General features: G+C 41.9%; 1 protein-coding gene across 2 annotated transcripts; it reads left to right on the top strand.

Annotated features, from left to right (window-relative positions):
* Positions 1 to 238: 238 nt before the first annotated feature.
* Positions 239 to 14,086, top strand: SUMO1 (small ubiquitin like modifier 1). 2 transcript variants are annotated; one of them, XM_080400222.1, is made up of 5 exons: positions 239 to 262; positions 8,655 to 8,729; positions 9,978 to 10,055; positions 11,853 to 11,924; positions 12,836 to 14,086. In XM_080400222.1, the coding sequence occupies exons 1-5, from the start codon at positions 254 to 256 to the stop codon at positions 12,902 to 12,904; spliced, it is 303 nt and encodes a 100-aa protein (XP_080256348.1). In that variant the 5' UTR covers positions 239 to 253; the 3' UTR covers positions 12,905 to 14,086. The 2 variants fall into 2 exon arrangements, with proteins under 2 accessions (XP_080256348.1, XP_080256347.1); XM_080400221.1 differs by lacking the exon at positions 239 to 262 and adding an exon at positions 3,300 to 3,458.
* The last annotated feature ends 327 nt before the right edge of the window (positions 14,087 to 14,413 follow it).

Genomic DNA, 14,413 nt, shown 5'->3' with positions numbered 1-14,413 from the left:
GCCGTGGCTGGCGGCGGGGACGGCCGCGGCGGCTGGCCCGTGCCGCAGAGGGCTGGCGCCCGTGCTGGGCGTTCTTGTTTCCTGGATCAGCCCCGGCGCAGGCCCGAGCCGGCAGCGCCGGGCTCGGCGGGCTCTCGGGCCTCCGCACCGGGTTGGCTCTCTGGGCAGGTCGCCGAGGCCTTGTCCGCGGGCCGCCATACAGATACAGCGCTCCTGCGTGAAGAATTTGTGGCGACTGAGTGCAGTTGCGTGCATGTTAAAGGTTTGCTTCTCCGACAGGGAAATACCAAATCACGTGCAAATAAAACATAAGTCTTAAAGGCGACTTATTTCCCCACGCCGCCGCAGTGTCCCCAGGACACGGGCATTCCTGTGGGGGGGCAGGCAGAGGCCGCAGGCGCCCGAAGCCGTCCGTTTGTGCCGCCTACTGGTTGCTGTCTCGGCAAGGAGCGTCTTTGTACGCGCTGCTGCGCCTGACCTACTTGTGCACCTGGATCTGGGCCCTACTGAATAATTGAAAAGCTGCACGCCAGTGGAGCGCAGGCGAAAAGCGCCAGCCCTTGCCCTTAGAAGTTCCCACTTATTTCACATTGAGGGTTACCTGTAACGAAAATAGAGGCAGAGTTCTTCCTGCCTGCAGGAAGAGAGGCTCCAAGCAACACTTGGGCTTGATTTATATCAGGCGTTCGTGCTGCATTTTACGCAACCATCTCTATGAGTCAGCATGGCTTCATTTCCTCTCCTGCTTCTCATGTAAGGCATACGCTAGAAAGCCAACAGCCAGAGAAATCTGGGGATTCACATAATTCTAAGAATTATTTTTTTTAAGGAAAGTTTTTTGTGCTTTAGATAACCAATTTTTTTAAGTCCTACAACTGGTAATATTGCCGAAGAAATTGTGTTCAACTAGAAAGAGAATTTCCAGGTTCCCCCTCGTTCTAAAGTACTGGTGCTGCTGCCTCAGGGGGAATACTACTATTGTGAAGAGCAAACATCATTCAGTTGTCTGACTTAAACACTGTATTCATTATGTTTGCTAGCACTAACTGCTCTCAAGCAAACATGTTGGTATTATAAGGTATAGATTATTCTTACCTTAATGTCTAAGATAAAGAAATTAACTAGATTAAGAAATCTAGTTTTGATGGACTGAAAAGGCTTTGTATGAGACCACATAGGCCAGTAGTTTTCAGAAAACCATTAACAGTTCTTGGCTCTTAGACCATACATGCTGCTTTGGTGAAGCTAGTTAGCCATAACTTGAAAGAACAGAGGTGAATTTTATTGACTTCAGGTGATTGCAGGGAAATCAGAGAAGTTATAAAACACCTGAGAATTAAGTGAGGTTATAAGGGTAAGTAGCTTTCATGGTGGCTGCTAGAGTAAGGGTGGCTTTGTGGGAAGAAGCTTGCATAGGTATATTTAGTCTTTAAAACAGCATTATTTCTGTTGTGCCTTAATTTGAAGTATGCTATTTGTTGAGTTTGGGTTGTCAAAGAAGAAAAGTGTGAGTTTTACTGATATATCTCCATAGTGGGCTGGTACCTCTATTGGCTGAACAAAGAATAGTTTAACAGATGCTGTACAAATGTAGCTTGTATCTTGAACAGGTAATGTGTCCACAGCCAACTGAATAAGAAGAGAGTAAAGTGAGGTGGTGTTACTGTTACTTGTTGTGTATGCAGATGTGCATGTTTCAACATTATGTCCTCATTGCTGTGCATGGGGATAGGTAACTGCATTCTGACATGTGTGAGTACTGTTTTTTTTATTACAAGGTTGCATAGAAAAATTGGTAACATGAGAAATTGCACTCAGGTTTCGTGCCAGAGCCTGAGACCTTAGTCTTATTGCTATAAGGCTACTCTCCCTGCTCTTAAAATTGATTTCATTTATGAATAGCAGTGGTTTTTAGGATGGAGGAAGTATTTGTCATTTTTTGTTCTGTTAGTATCATGTGCTCCTGTGAAGCCCTTGAATGACTTATTTTGGTGCTTTGTGTAGTGTTATTAAGCTCATAACAAGTTCCTACTGTGAGCTTGGCATAGTATGAACATATTTGGCCTTCCTGCCTACTAGACATTGCCTAAGAAAGATCACATTAATTCTGTAGCTCTGTATTAGCATCTGGTTTAGTTCTTCTTAGGCTTTTCCCCCTCCCTTTCCCTTGTTAATTCTGAATTGTTTTAACAGTTGTGATGAAAACTAATTCCTGTGAGTCTGGATACTGCATAGTTTCACTGTCTAGTGAAAGTGCATCCCTGGTGTAGCTATGTTTGTAACACTGTTCAATGAAATGCAGCAATGCAGGCATGCAGTGCAGCTGCTTCTGTGTTACAACAAAGGAATGTGGCACACGGAGCCTTAAGAGGCTGTTGATGGTTGTGCTTTGCCTGGAGAGATCGCCCAAAAGGTAGCTGGTGAAGTTAAAAACTGATCCAGTAGCATCCAGGAAAGAATCTGTTTCAGTGGGGCTGTCTTCTGTTGATCCATTTATTTCACAATGACGTTGTTACTATATGGCTCTCCTGTGTTTTTTTTGTTTTTTTTTCCTACTTATTGGTGATTTACAGCCAAGTGTGCACTTATTACAGCAGTGATACCGTGCAGGAAATGCCTTAATTGTTGTAGAGTGATATTAGTACTGCAATGCTGCAGTCTGAACAGCTGGTTAAGTCTAAATGTAATGTTTTTAAGGTGTAGGTGTTGCTTCTTGTGCAAATCTCTAAATAGCTGTGCTGTGCCAATGTAAAGTAGGACATCTTCCGTGCTAGTACAGTGCATCATGAGAAGTTTGTGTAAATGCAACTGCCTCAGTGTACATCATTTGCTTAATGCTTGTGGACCCCATTATTTGTGTGGTTGCAGTGACTAAAAAAATGCAAACGGTGCATAAATAGAAAAGTGAGTCTTGTTCTTACATGTATCTTTTAGTAGAAACCTTAGTAAATTATTACGGGTAGGCATAACGGGCGTGACTTTTGCTGTAAAACCTGCTTTTGTTGGAAGGGTTCCGTGACCCGGCCCGGCCCTCCTAGGCAGGGCAGGCGGCCGCGCAGACCCTGCTTTCGGGGGCTGGGCATAACCCCCCTACCTGCCCCTCTCTGGGGCTGCCGTTAGGTGCTCTCCCGCAGCCGGGCCTCCGTAGGCCGCGGCCGCCGGGCCTGGCCCCGGGGCGCGCTGCGGCCTGGCCGCCTCTGGCGGGCCCGGGGCGGCGCGGCGAGCCGCGGGCGGTAGCACTCCCTCGGGGGTGCGAGGGCTCCGGGGCCGAAGGCGGTGCCGGGGCGGGCTGGGAGGAGCCGGCGGGCCGCGCCGGGCGGGAAGTGAGCTCAGGCGCACAGGAAATCCCGCCCGCGCCGCGGCCTGTGTTTGCGCTGCGGGCAGAGAAAGGAGCGGAGCGCCTGCAGCGGCCCAGCCGAGCCTGCCGCACGCAACGGGGCCGAGCCATGTCTGACCAGGTACGGGCGCCACCGGCCTCGGGGGGAGCTGCCGCCGGGCGCGGGGGAGGGGGCGGCGGCAGGCCCCGCAGCCCCGGGGGCGCAGGAGGAGCTGCCTGCGCTCTCCCCGCCCCTCCCCCCCCCCGCCCCCCCCGGCTGCCGTGGGGCAGCCCCGGCCCAGCCCAGCGCGCGGCGGGGGGCCGGCGGGGCCGCGGGCGCTGGGAGTGACGCTGCCTTCGGTGAGGGGGCGGTGTGTGGGGGTGCCAGCCTCCGGCTGCCGCCAAACTCTGTCGCCCGCCCCTTCACTCTCCCCGCCCTTATTTAATCCCCCTGCCCTTTGGCGCGGGGTACGCGGGGCCCGGGGCCCGGGGCTCGGCGCCCGGCCGGAGCAGGGGCGACCCCGCGGTGGCCCGGGCCGGGATCGCTGCCGGGGCAGCCCTGGCCCTGGAAACACGGGAGTGCAGCGAGGGGTGAGCCGTGCTGCACAACTGCTGTTTGCTTTCATTTTCCATTTCCCAGGTGCGTGGTAGGATGCTCTTTCCCCGCAGCAGGCTTTGTGCGGGTTGGGCTAGACCTGCCGGGTCTTCTGTTTGCCTTAGGAATGCAAAGGGGGGGTGGGGAGAGACGGGGACGACACGAATGTAAGAAAGACACCAGTCTGTCTTAGCTGAGCATTGCTTGCCTGTATTAAACACTTCGCACTTCTCCAAGATTCTGTCCTGCCTTCGCTCCTTGAACATCGTTAATGTCCCTATCTAATTCTGGCTTCTCAACCGGGGACTCAGATCCTTACTTCTACCCTAAGTTCCTGGCTGGCTTGCTGTGGTGTGTATACAGTCCTTTGCTTACAACTACTGCTTTAGGCTATGTAACCTGCTGGTGGAAAGTTAAAACAGCATTCCGGTTTTAATTTGCGTTCTGTTTTGCTTGATTTTTCATACTGCCTTCATATGGCACTGTTTTCTAACTTTGTCATGATGATTTGACTTTGGAAAAAATCGGTGTCAGTATCTACAAATGTTTCTTGCAGGGCTGTGAAGTCGAGAATAGTACTAGTGCCAGCCGTGAAATTAAAAGTACCCAGAGACAAGGCTAAGCTTAGTATCTACGGTGTCTGCTTTGAGGAATAGCCTTGATACATTATGCCCCATGAATAGAAACCATCGCTACATGCGCTGGTGGTCTGCCTCCCCGCCCCCGACTTTCAAGCACGATGCAACTGCTGGTGAGGATGGTGCCGCTGTTTGTGTCTGCAGAGTGGCTGCTGGGAGCACAGCTCTCGCTGGTACCCTTTAGGACATGTTTCCAGTGTAGTAAGATACGTGAAAGTGACTGTGGTTTTTTAAAAAAAAAAAAAAATCTGAACTAGATTTTGTAGATTGATCTTCACGTGACCTGCTCTGTAGCTGTCTGCATCTGTGAACCAAGGCATGTTTTAACACATAGCAGCTTTCATTAATTCCTTCTCCAGGCAACTTCTGCTAAAACACATACATGTTTGTTCTCTGGGACTGCTTGAAGTATGTAAAATTCATTGTGTGTGATAACCTTTTTTGGATACATAACTTAAAGGTTTTTGAATAAGAACCTTGATTATTTTTTTAATGGACAAGCTAAACATTGTTATATGTTGTGTCATTCACTTTGGGGGGGACTGTGCAACAAGAAGCTAAGCAGATGCTTAAGTAACAGTACAGGATACAGTAGTGATTTGCTGTAAACCTCATTGCTCTGTTTATCAATCCTACAGGAATAATTAGATTACCCAAACTTGTAGATTTCTTACAGTGTCTTTCTTTTTGACTCTATAATTAAGATGACATAATTTTTCACCAATTATGATAATTTTGGCTTGTCTTTTTAGTATAAAGACACATACTTGATTTAGTTACTTTATTTCCAATAGAAAATTAACTTTTATGATAAGTAAAATTAGTTGCAAGAAGGTCATATGTCAAAAAACACATGGCCTCTTGGTGGGTTCTAGGCAGAAACAAAAAAAATTGGTTTTCCACTCTAGGGTCTCACGCTTATTTTGCTTTTGTGGAATCTACATGCTGGCATTTTTATCTGTTCATGTACTACTAATAAAGAATGCTATAGTTTGTATGTGTTTTTCCATTCCTATAACAAATGTAAGAGTTTATTTGCTGTGTTAGGAAGTGTGTTGTAGTCCTATTCGTCTAGTAAATTTGTGGGTTTTGTTGTTGGTTTTTTTAAACATTATCTGACATGTGCTGAGTATAGGACTTTTTTTTAAAACTTGGGCATTGAAGTTTGAGCACTTCAGAAAATTGGAGGAGGAAACTTGCAATATATTGCTGAACAATATTTGTTTTGTGTTTTCATTAGCTGTAATAGCAATACCAGTGTGTTTCCAAGAAACTTTGGGTGCTTTTTAGGGTCATGAATTTAATGTTGATATATAAATGTGAAGACAGTACTAGGAACCTTGTTCTGTTCTATTTAGAAAAACTGAGGAATGAAGCCTTTAAAACTTTAGGCATCTAATGAAAAGTTAAACTTGGAGTGTTGTGGTATTCCTGTTCTGTTTGTACAGTTTTTTGTTGTTTTTTTTTTTTTTTTTTTTTAATGTACTGTTTCATGAGATACCCTAAACGCCAGTTCTTTTCATGGTTCAAGTAAAAGTCTGGAGGCTTGCTTGGAGATTGCTGATCCAGAATTTTGTTAGTGAATGCTTGTAGTTTAGTAACTTTGCAGTCTCCTTGCTTTCTTTGTTCTTGAGTGTTTTTGTGTTGGCTTTACCATTTGGCATTGAATGGCAGTATAGTTCACTGAGAAAATGCAGGGAGCTGTTTCAGACTTGCTGGGTCTTGTTATGTTCTGATTTGAAATATTTTGTGCTTTTTTTAAGCTTCAGTTATTGGCATTGTCAACATTGATTTGATCTGATTTCTCTTCTCTTGAAATTGCAGCTCTGTTCACTCTTGTTTTGTGGGTGAGAAGCTGCTAGGGCTTTAAACAAGCATCTTTATGGTATGACGTTTCAAGACTCCAATTCCCTCTGCTTTTTCTGCTGTTTGCTGCTTCTCCTATTTGTTTTTAGTACTAGAGCCCTCTTTCCCTGAGGGTAGGAATCAAACATCTTATGAATCATTGCTTTCCACTCGTAGTGGCCAGAGGCACTGTCACAGTAGCAATGATGATTTGTCATACCTTGTACAAGATGATTTGGAAAGTGAGGTAGGTAGATCTGTTACAATGCATAGAATTATAAACTACTACAAATGCTTCTGTGCTGTGCAATTTCGTTCTTATGCAAAGTAAATTAAGACAGTGACTGACCTGAAATGCCATGTAAAAGGGACAGGATGTTCTTAATTCTTCCAGTGATAGCAAAACAGGAGATAGTTTTGAAGTTACATGCTTCAGACCTGTAGAGATCTGGATCTCTTTGATTCCTGGAGGTTAGTAATGCTGCACATGGAAAATAAAAATGCTGCTTGTGCAAGTTAACAGAACAAGTCACAGGTTCTTGGTTTTCTTTCTCTTTTTTAGTCGGGAGTGGAAACAAGTATATTATTATTCCTGCAAATAGTCCTAGGAAGTTAGAGTTCAGATATGTTAGAAAGGGAAAACTGGTGGGGAGCACAGTTGCTGTGACTGTGTTACCAGCGAAGACTCCTTTCACACTTCAAAAGTGACTTGCTTGGAGACCTGAGGCTGAGTGTCTGGTTTCTTGAAAGCTTGGGGTCAGTTTTGGGGTTTGAGCTTGAAGGGGTGATGAATCAGTCCCAGCAGTCCAGGTTGTGCCCAGGTGGGCATAAAAAAAAAAATAGTATTCAAACCAGCTGTATTCTCTGGCTCATACTTTTTTGCTGTCACAGAAACTGAATAGATCTGGCTTGAGGCAGTGAGTCAAACTGATGCAAAGAACACTTCCTCTCTCTTTTTTTCCCTCCAGACTGAGACTGGTACAGATAGGGCAGGTGTTTGCAAACTTTCCCCTCTGTCCTTCCTTGAACTTTTAACATTCAAAGAAGTTGTGCATGTTTAACCTCTGTAAGGAAAAAGTAAACGCCTGAAAAGCTTGTCTGCTATTTTTGTCTGGAGGTAGAGACCTATCTGGATGGACTTAATATGGAAGGTTAGTATGTGTTTTTGGCATTTGATCCTAAAGTTCAAGTCCAACCATAAAAAGGATATTTCTGTATACTCAGCAAAAAGTCCCTTTGGGGCTGGGAAAACTTATGTGGTAGGCACCTGTATATATTTACTTATTTTGTCTACTATGTTAAGCAATAAAATACAAAAGGAAGATTTGAAATGTGATTAGCAGGGTATCCATGTTTCTGACTACTTGGGAAGATTTCTTCATCGAGCACCATCTGGACCTGAAGACAGCATCTGTGTAAAATCCCTTTGTGCTGCAGTGGAACATAACTAAAGGCCTGGTCCAGAATATGTGTTGACAGACAAGAGATGGGGTTAGTAAGACAAGTGAGAGATCATGTATTATCTATTGGCAGCTAACATGAAAACTTTGATGTCCTTAATTCGTGTATTTATCTAACATAACACTTAAACCCTTTTGATAAGATTTAGTGCTCGAGTTGTTGAATCAAATTTGCCTTGTACAGTTCTTGTTCTGGAAAGACATTAAAACACTATGGTTCTTAGAATGGCAACTTTTAAGAATTGTGGTCTTAAACATGTGAGAAGGAAGCTGTTACTTGATGATGTTTTGTTGTTACAGAAAAGAAGGTGGCTGACCATCCTTTTGAAAGTCATGACTGCTGTTGATGCAGTACACTGAAAAATGTTTGCATGGTTCACCCTACATTGATAGTGTCATAGGTGCTTTCTGTTTACTCTCCTCATTATGTTTTTTTTTCCTGTAAAATATTTGAGCCTCTTAGTTTGCTTCCTGTATTATTCTTTTTCAGTCTGTTTGTTGACTATGAGGTAGTGGTATAAAATCATGCTTCTCATTTTTGCTTCTGTCATCTATTTCCAAATGATCCTTCTCTCATCTCTTATGTTCTTCATAGTGTTTCTCTTCTGTCATTAATTCAACTTTTCACAGACAGCCTTTCATAATACTATATTGCAGCTGTTTTCACACATAGAAAGGAAGAAATAAGGTGCCTTGGATATTCTTATTTCTTGTAATAGAGGATGACAGCTGTCATACTGTCCAGTCAAAATAAAAAAGTGCTGAACTGATCAGATTTCTTTAAAATGTTTTTTGTGCAGGAAGCAAAACCTTCAGCTGAGGACTTAGGAGATAAGAAAGAAGGGGAATACATTAAACTTAAAGTCATTGGGCAGGTGAGTTTTTACATAATTACTTGTGGACGTTTGGTGGAGGTGTGAGGTTTTTGTATTGTAGAAATGAACAAATGCAAGTTGCTACTTCCAGTTCTTCAATGTGGATCCTCCCCTGCTATAAACTACTTGGCAATTGCCAGTAATGTGTGTTAGTGTACTCTCTGGTGTGGTTTTTTAAAAGCTTGAGTAATTTATCCCTATGACTCAGGGTTTGGTCAGTGTGATCCCCGTCCTAAAACTAGGGGACCTGATGCATTGAGGGGTTAGTTTATCCAAGGATATGAATGAAATACAGGACAAAATAAAAAAAAATCAGGTCTTTAGAGTGCATGTAGTACACCAAATATGAAGTCATTTTTCTTGAACAGGGATAGGAAGAGGATTCTCTTGGCTGACATGTTGATAGATGTGAATGGTGGATTGTAAGTCCAAATTCAGGTTGTTGGGATGTGAATGTTGAGATCTTTCTTGAACAGAAGTCCTCTGTGTAAAGAACCCCTAGCTCATGTGATTTAACTCAGTATTGTTTATTGGCACCGTTGCTGTGCTATGACTGGAGATGGTTGACTTAAAAGTAGGACTAACACAAACTAGCTTACCTCTTGCTGCTTTAATTGGCAATGATGAGAACACATGCAAAAGCTGAATATGACCCACGTGCTTTTTGCACAGAACCTCTTGCAGTCTCTTATCTGTAGCCATTTTGACAGTTGTAGTTACTTGGAAGGACTATAGAATAATAAGACCTAAGATTCCTCCTTAGGTTAGTGTTGTGTTGCCAAGTGTATCTGTATCCTAACTTCTACATAATTACTGTAACTGAACAAGGTTTTATGTGTATTTTGAAGTGCAAGCTTTAACTTGTCTCTTGGAATCTTAGAGCAGAAGTCCCCTGCATATGTATGTTTGTATTTTGTAAGTACATCAGCTGGGCAAAGATGGAAGCACAGGCTGAACCATGTATGGTTTTAGTACTTTTAAATCCAAAATCTCCATAGTGAGCCTAAAGGTATACTATGCCATCTGTTTTAAAACAGAGCTTCCTGTGGAAGTGCATGATGAATTTAGTGACTGATAAATCATCCTGGAGGTTCATGTTATGATGCATCAAGATATATGCATGGTGATAGTTAAACTGCATTCCATGTTAGTTTTATGTAAATTTTTCTTAATGAAAGTCTTTAAATTGGCATAGATAAAGCAAGCAGTTACTGCAAAGAAAGTAACTTTTTTCTTTTCTGGTCTTAGGACAGCAGTGAAATTCACTTCAAGGTGAAAATGACAACACACCTCAAGAAACTCAAAGAATCATACTGTCAAAGACAGGTTTGTGAAACAATGATGTTCTCCTTAAAAAGAAAATAAAAAAGCCAAACACTTCAGCTTTACTTTTCTCACTGTTCTTTCAAATAAAGACATTTGTTGAGACATTAAACCTTCTGTCTAGTTACCAGCAGAACGGGTGTCTGACAGTACAAATATAATGGATCTCCTAATTTCTTCTGACAAGTAAAGGTATTTCTGTTTAAGATGGTTGTGAATTTTGTAGTAAGTTAAAATTACTGTTTGAAAATATGTAGTGGCTGCTCAGAAAACATAGACGTTACATTCTAAAATGCCCAGGCATGCTTTTATAGTTGCTGTGAAATCTTCTGTCTCCAAGTGAAATTCCTTTAAAGCTGTAGAATACTGCAGCTTAGGATAAGAGCAGCTTTAGGCATTGTTACAGCCATTAATGTGGTGATTGATTAACACTAGCTATTATGCCCTAAGTTAAAGAAATATACAACATTAATTGTGTAGGTAAATAGTAACTACTGTTACAGAACAAAAATGAATTTTCATGTCCATGTTCTGTGGCAGATACTGTGGGTTCACTGCTGCTATTTCCAGAAGCCCTGGCCTAGTTTACCCCCAGCTTTGGGGACAGATGCCTTGCGTGGCCTTTTCTTGAGTAACTGTGTTGGAGTTCGCTTCAGGAGATACAAGAAATAATAGGTTGGGGTTTTTCTTAATACCTTGAGACAAGTTGAACTTGTCAGTTGAAGTGTTCTTCTGTAGAAAGTGTTCTTTTTTATGATCCTTCTGGAGTAGGGGGAAAGGAAAGATCAAACACCAGATGTGTTTGTATCCAGATGATTAAAATTGTGATTCTATGAAAAACATGAACTTTTAAAATAAGATTTTTGGAAATAGTTCATGCAGCCATCTTATTGACTGATGAAAACGCATTTGTGTGGATTTTTTATTTTTTTTTAAGGAAGAAAATTGTTTGAATGAACACAGCTGTATTTGTGTCCTGGGCTGAATTCTGGAGTCTGTGATTTCCTTCATCGGCAGTCAATATGGTTTTTGGTGTCAGGCAGCCTTTCTTTGGTAAAGAGACCATGAACGCTTCTTCCAAGTTGGCCGGAGGATTGTTGGAACAGTGTGAAGAGCTGCTCTTTCCTATGAATTTTCTGCCTAGCTATTTGCAGGCAATATTTGAGATCTCATAGATGCACAAACCAGGTCATATTTCACTTGTGTGTCTTTTGCTCATAACTTGAAAGGGAAGAAAATGATGAGGTGTCTGAATAATACAGAAGTATTATTCTTCTGTAACACAGGCACACTGTACAACAGATGTACTGCAACTTTGTTCACCATTGGTATGCTCCTTTCTCTCTGTTTGAATGGTGTTCCTTGTTTTCCCCCTCAGCTCTGCTCTTTCTTTTCCCCGTTTTTTGCATCACGTATGCATCGCGTTCCTCTTAAAGATCTTAGGATCTTTAATAAGGCTGATATGCAATTCAGAAAAAGACAGCACCTTCATGTGTAATGTTGTCTTGGAAGGGAGGATGTAGTCAGTACTTTATAAATAAACATAAAGACAAGAAAAAAAAGCTACGGAAACTTCCAAGTTGTTGAGCTAGAACTCCAGTGAGACTTTGGTATAAACATGCATTTCAGCACTGTTGTGCTCCTTGAATCACTTCATAGCTTACCTGGTTGCCACAAAATAGCTGAGCTCCTTGGTTTTGACTTTCAGGTGTGTTTTTATTAAAATTGTTTTTCTTGTAAATCTGTACAAGTTTCAGTAAGTGGTTTTTTTTCCCTTTTACATCTGTTTCTTTTTCTCAGGGTGTTCCAATGAATTCACTCAGGTTCCTCTTCGAGGGTCAGAGAATTACTGATAATCATACCCCCAAGGAGGTAAGTTTCTTTCTAAAAGTGTTAAGTAGTTCACTGGAGAAATTAAATATCAAATTGGTTAGTTTCTCTGTTCTGCTAAACTGTTAACCAGAATAAAGGTGCTGCTTTAAATATAGCCAACTTTCTGACTGTATTTGTCTAACTAGTATCTTTAATAAGGCTGATTGGACCTTCATGTGTAATGTTGTCTCAGAAGGGAGGGTGTAGTCACTGTCTACCCTGGGGGGAGGGAAACCCTAAGTGAACTTCCCAGTTGTTGAGCTAGAACTTCAGTGTGACTTTGAAATAAATATGTATTTCGTTCACGTTTATTAGATCAAAGTGTAAATAAACAGAAAATGGGTTACTTCTGCTGTCCAGTGACTTCCACCAATTGTTACGACAAAGCAGGAGGAAACACTGTTATAATAATGACCTTCTGAAAAGTCTAATGAACTTGTGTACTGTGGAACTGAAAAAAGTTACCGTCTTCGAGAGAACAGTTGTAAGCAGGCTTTGAGTTGCAAGCTGTAGGTTGTGGCTGTATTGTGAGCTAGTAGTGTGCTATATATAATTCACATGGCTGTACAGCTGATGTGTTCACTGTGATGTTGGTTATGTGCATCTGTTGCCCAAGAAGGGATTTAGAGAAAGGTAAAGCTAGCAACTTCCAGGCTGATGTGTACTGCTCCACAAGCAGATTTAGACCTCACTAACAAGGCTTTTGCTTTGACTGGGATGTATAAAACTGAAGGAAGAGGACTAAAAATCATGAGTGTTGGCTGGTGAGATGGCAACTGAAATTGTTTCACTCTTTGTTGAATTGTGGTGGGACAGAGGAAGAAACAGTTGTATAACTTGTCTAGGACCTGCTCCGAATTCTGTACACCAGATTTATAACAATTAAATGCTGTTTTTCTCTGTTCTCACAGCTGGGGATGGAGGAGGAAGATGTGATTGAAGTTTATCAGGAACAGACGGGGGGTCACTCAACAGTTTAGATCCTTCTGTTTGTTTTCTTCCCCCTTAATCCTTTTTTATTTTTAAATAATAGTTCTTTTGTAATGTGGTGTTCAACACTGAATTGAAACTGGCACCCCATCTCTGGGAGTTTTATTTTCAAGCGTCTGGTATTTTGAATTCTCGTGCTCATTATACACTATTGTTTGTTTTCATTGTGCTGAACTTTTGTGAACCAGCTTCAGCCTTGCTTCCCTCTTCCCTTCTGCCCTCCCCCTTTAGAAATACATGTACACACATGCATTTGTATGTTCACTGGGTTCGTGCATTTCGGGCACGAAGGCTGTAAAATCTGCCAGGTGGGCGAGTGTTCTTAATGACTTCCATATCTGCCCTGAAGTTTTGATGTGTGACTGTTTCACTCCTGGACTATAACTTTCAGTGCGAGATGAAGTTTTTCAGAGAACTAAACTGTGGAGAAATTGTGTATCCATAACTCAGAGCTATTTTGCTTAAATTGTGCTGATGGCCCAATGAAGAAGATTACCAAGTTGGAAACGGAAAAGCTAGAACTGTTGTCATCTGTACCTTGCTCCAGAGATGGCTTTGCTGAAGACATAAAATTGAAAACCCTATGATTCTTAAATCTTGCCAGAAGAGCCCAGAAGCATTTTAACTTCATATAGCAATTAGTACACGCAGGTATTCGTGCAAGAATGTTCACAGCAGACAACTGGTGTTACTTTGACACTCTTGTTTGTACATTTTGGCCTGGGACGTGGGTTTTGAATGGACATTGTCTGTACCAGCTTCATTTAAAATAAACAAGAAAAACAATTTTATAAACAACTTGCATTTTCTTTTCAAGTGTTTGGAAATGAGCAAAACCAAAACCAAGTTATAATTAGGGTATGCTTTTCAAGTAACTTATGTTCAAGCCAGAAAAAAATTGTGCTCTGTAAATATACCTCATTTAAAAAAAAAAATTACTTTTTTCTACTTGCCCCAGTAAAATACTTTATCTGTGTGGTTTGCAGCTGACTATTTGAGACTAATAGCTGTTCCTTTTCTTGTTGGAGAATATCCACGTACAGTTACATACAGCTTCACTTCATGCACAGAAGTTAAACTGCAAATGCAGGTTGGAAGGAAATACGAAGATGGTTTTTAATGTCTGTTTCATATGATCATGGTACCATTAAATAATCTCTCTATGGATGATATGGAAGTGTCATGATAGTTCATCCGGCATCATTGAGGGTCCACTTCATGTTCTACCTAAATGCAGGTTCTAAATGGTCACTTTGAGAACATGTTACAGGATATGAAAACTGAGATGGAAGGTTATAGGCAGAGTAGTGTGGTGAGATTTCTGCACTGTCCCTGCTTCAGCTTTTCTGCAGACAATGGGACTCATTTATGGTTTAGTAAATTAAGTTCACTATGAATGCCAGCTTCATTAAAGACGTTTTAGTACTGGCATACTTGGAAGAAATTACAGTTTTTGGATGATTACTTTTTTTATGGCACTTGCTGTAAAGCTAGAAATG

The sequence above is a fragment of the Falco punctatus genome, assembly GCF_963210335.1.
Source record: "Falco punctatus genome assembly, chromosome: 8".
NCBI classification, from domain to species: domain Eukaryota; kingdom Metazoa; phylum Chordata; class Aves; order Falconiformes; family Falconidae; genus Falco; species Falco punctatus.
The sequence above is the reverse complement of the archived record's forward strand: the minus strand, read 5'-3'. Positions and strand labels throughout refer to the sequence as shown.

What these genes read in the sequence shown, in the direction of transcription:
- SUMO1 (XM_080400221.1), top strand. An exon ending in AATCATACTGTCAAAGACAG is followed by an intron (nt 10,056 to 11,852) that starts GTTTGTGAAACA and finishes TCTTTTTCTCAG; the next exon opens with GGTGTTCCAATGAATTCACT. An exon ending in ATAATCATACCCCCAAGGAG is followed by an intron (nt 11,925 to 12,835) that starts GTAAGTTTCTTT and finishes CTGTTCTCACAG; the next exon opens with CTGGGGATGGAGGAGGAAGA.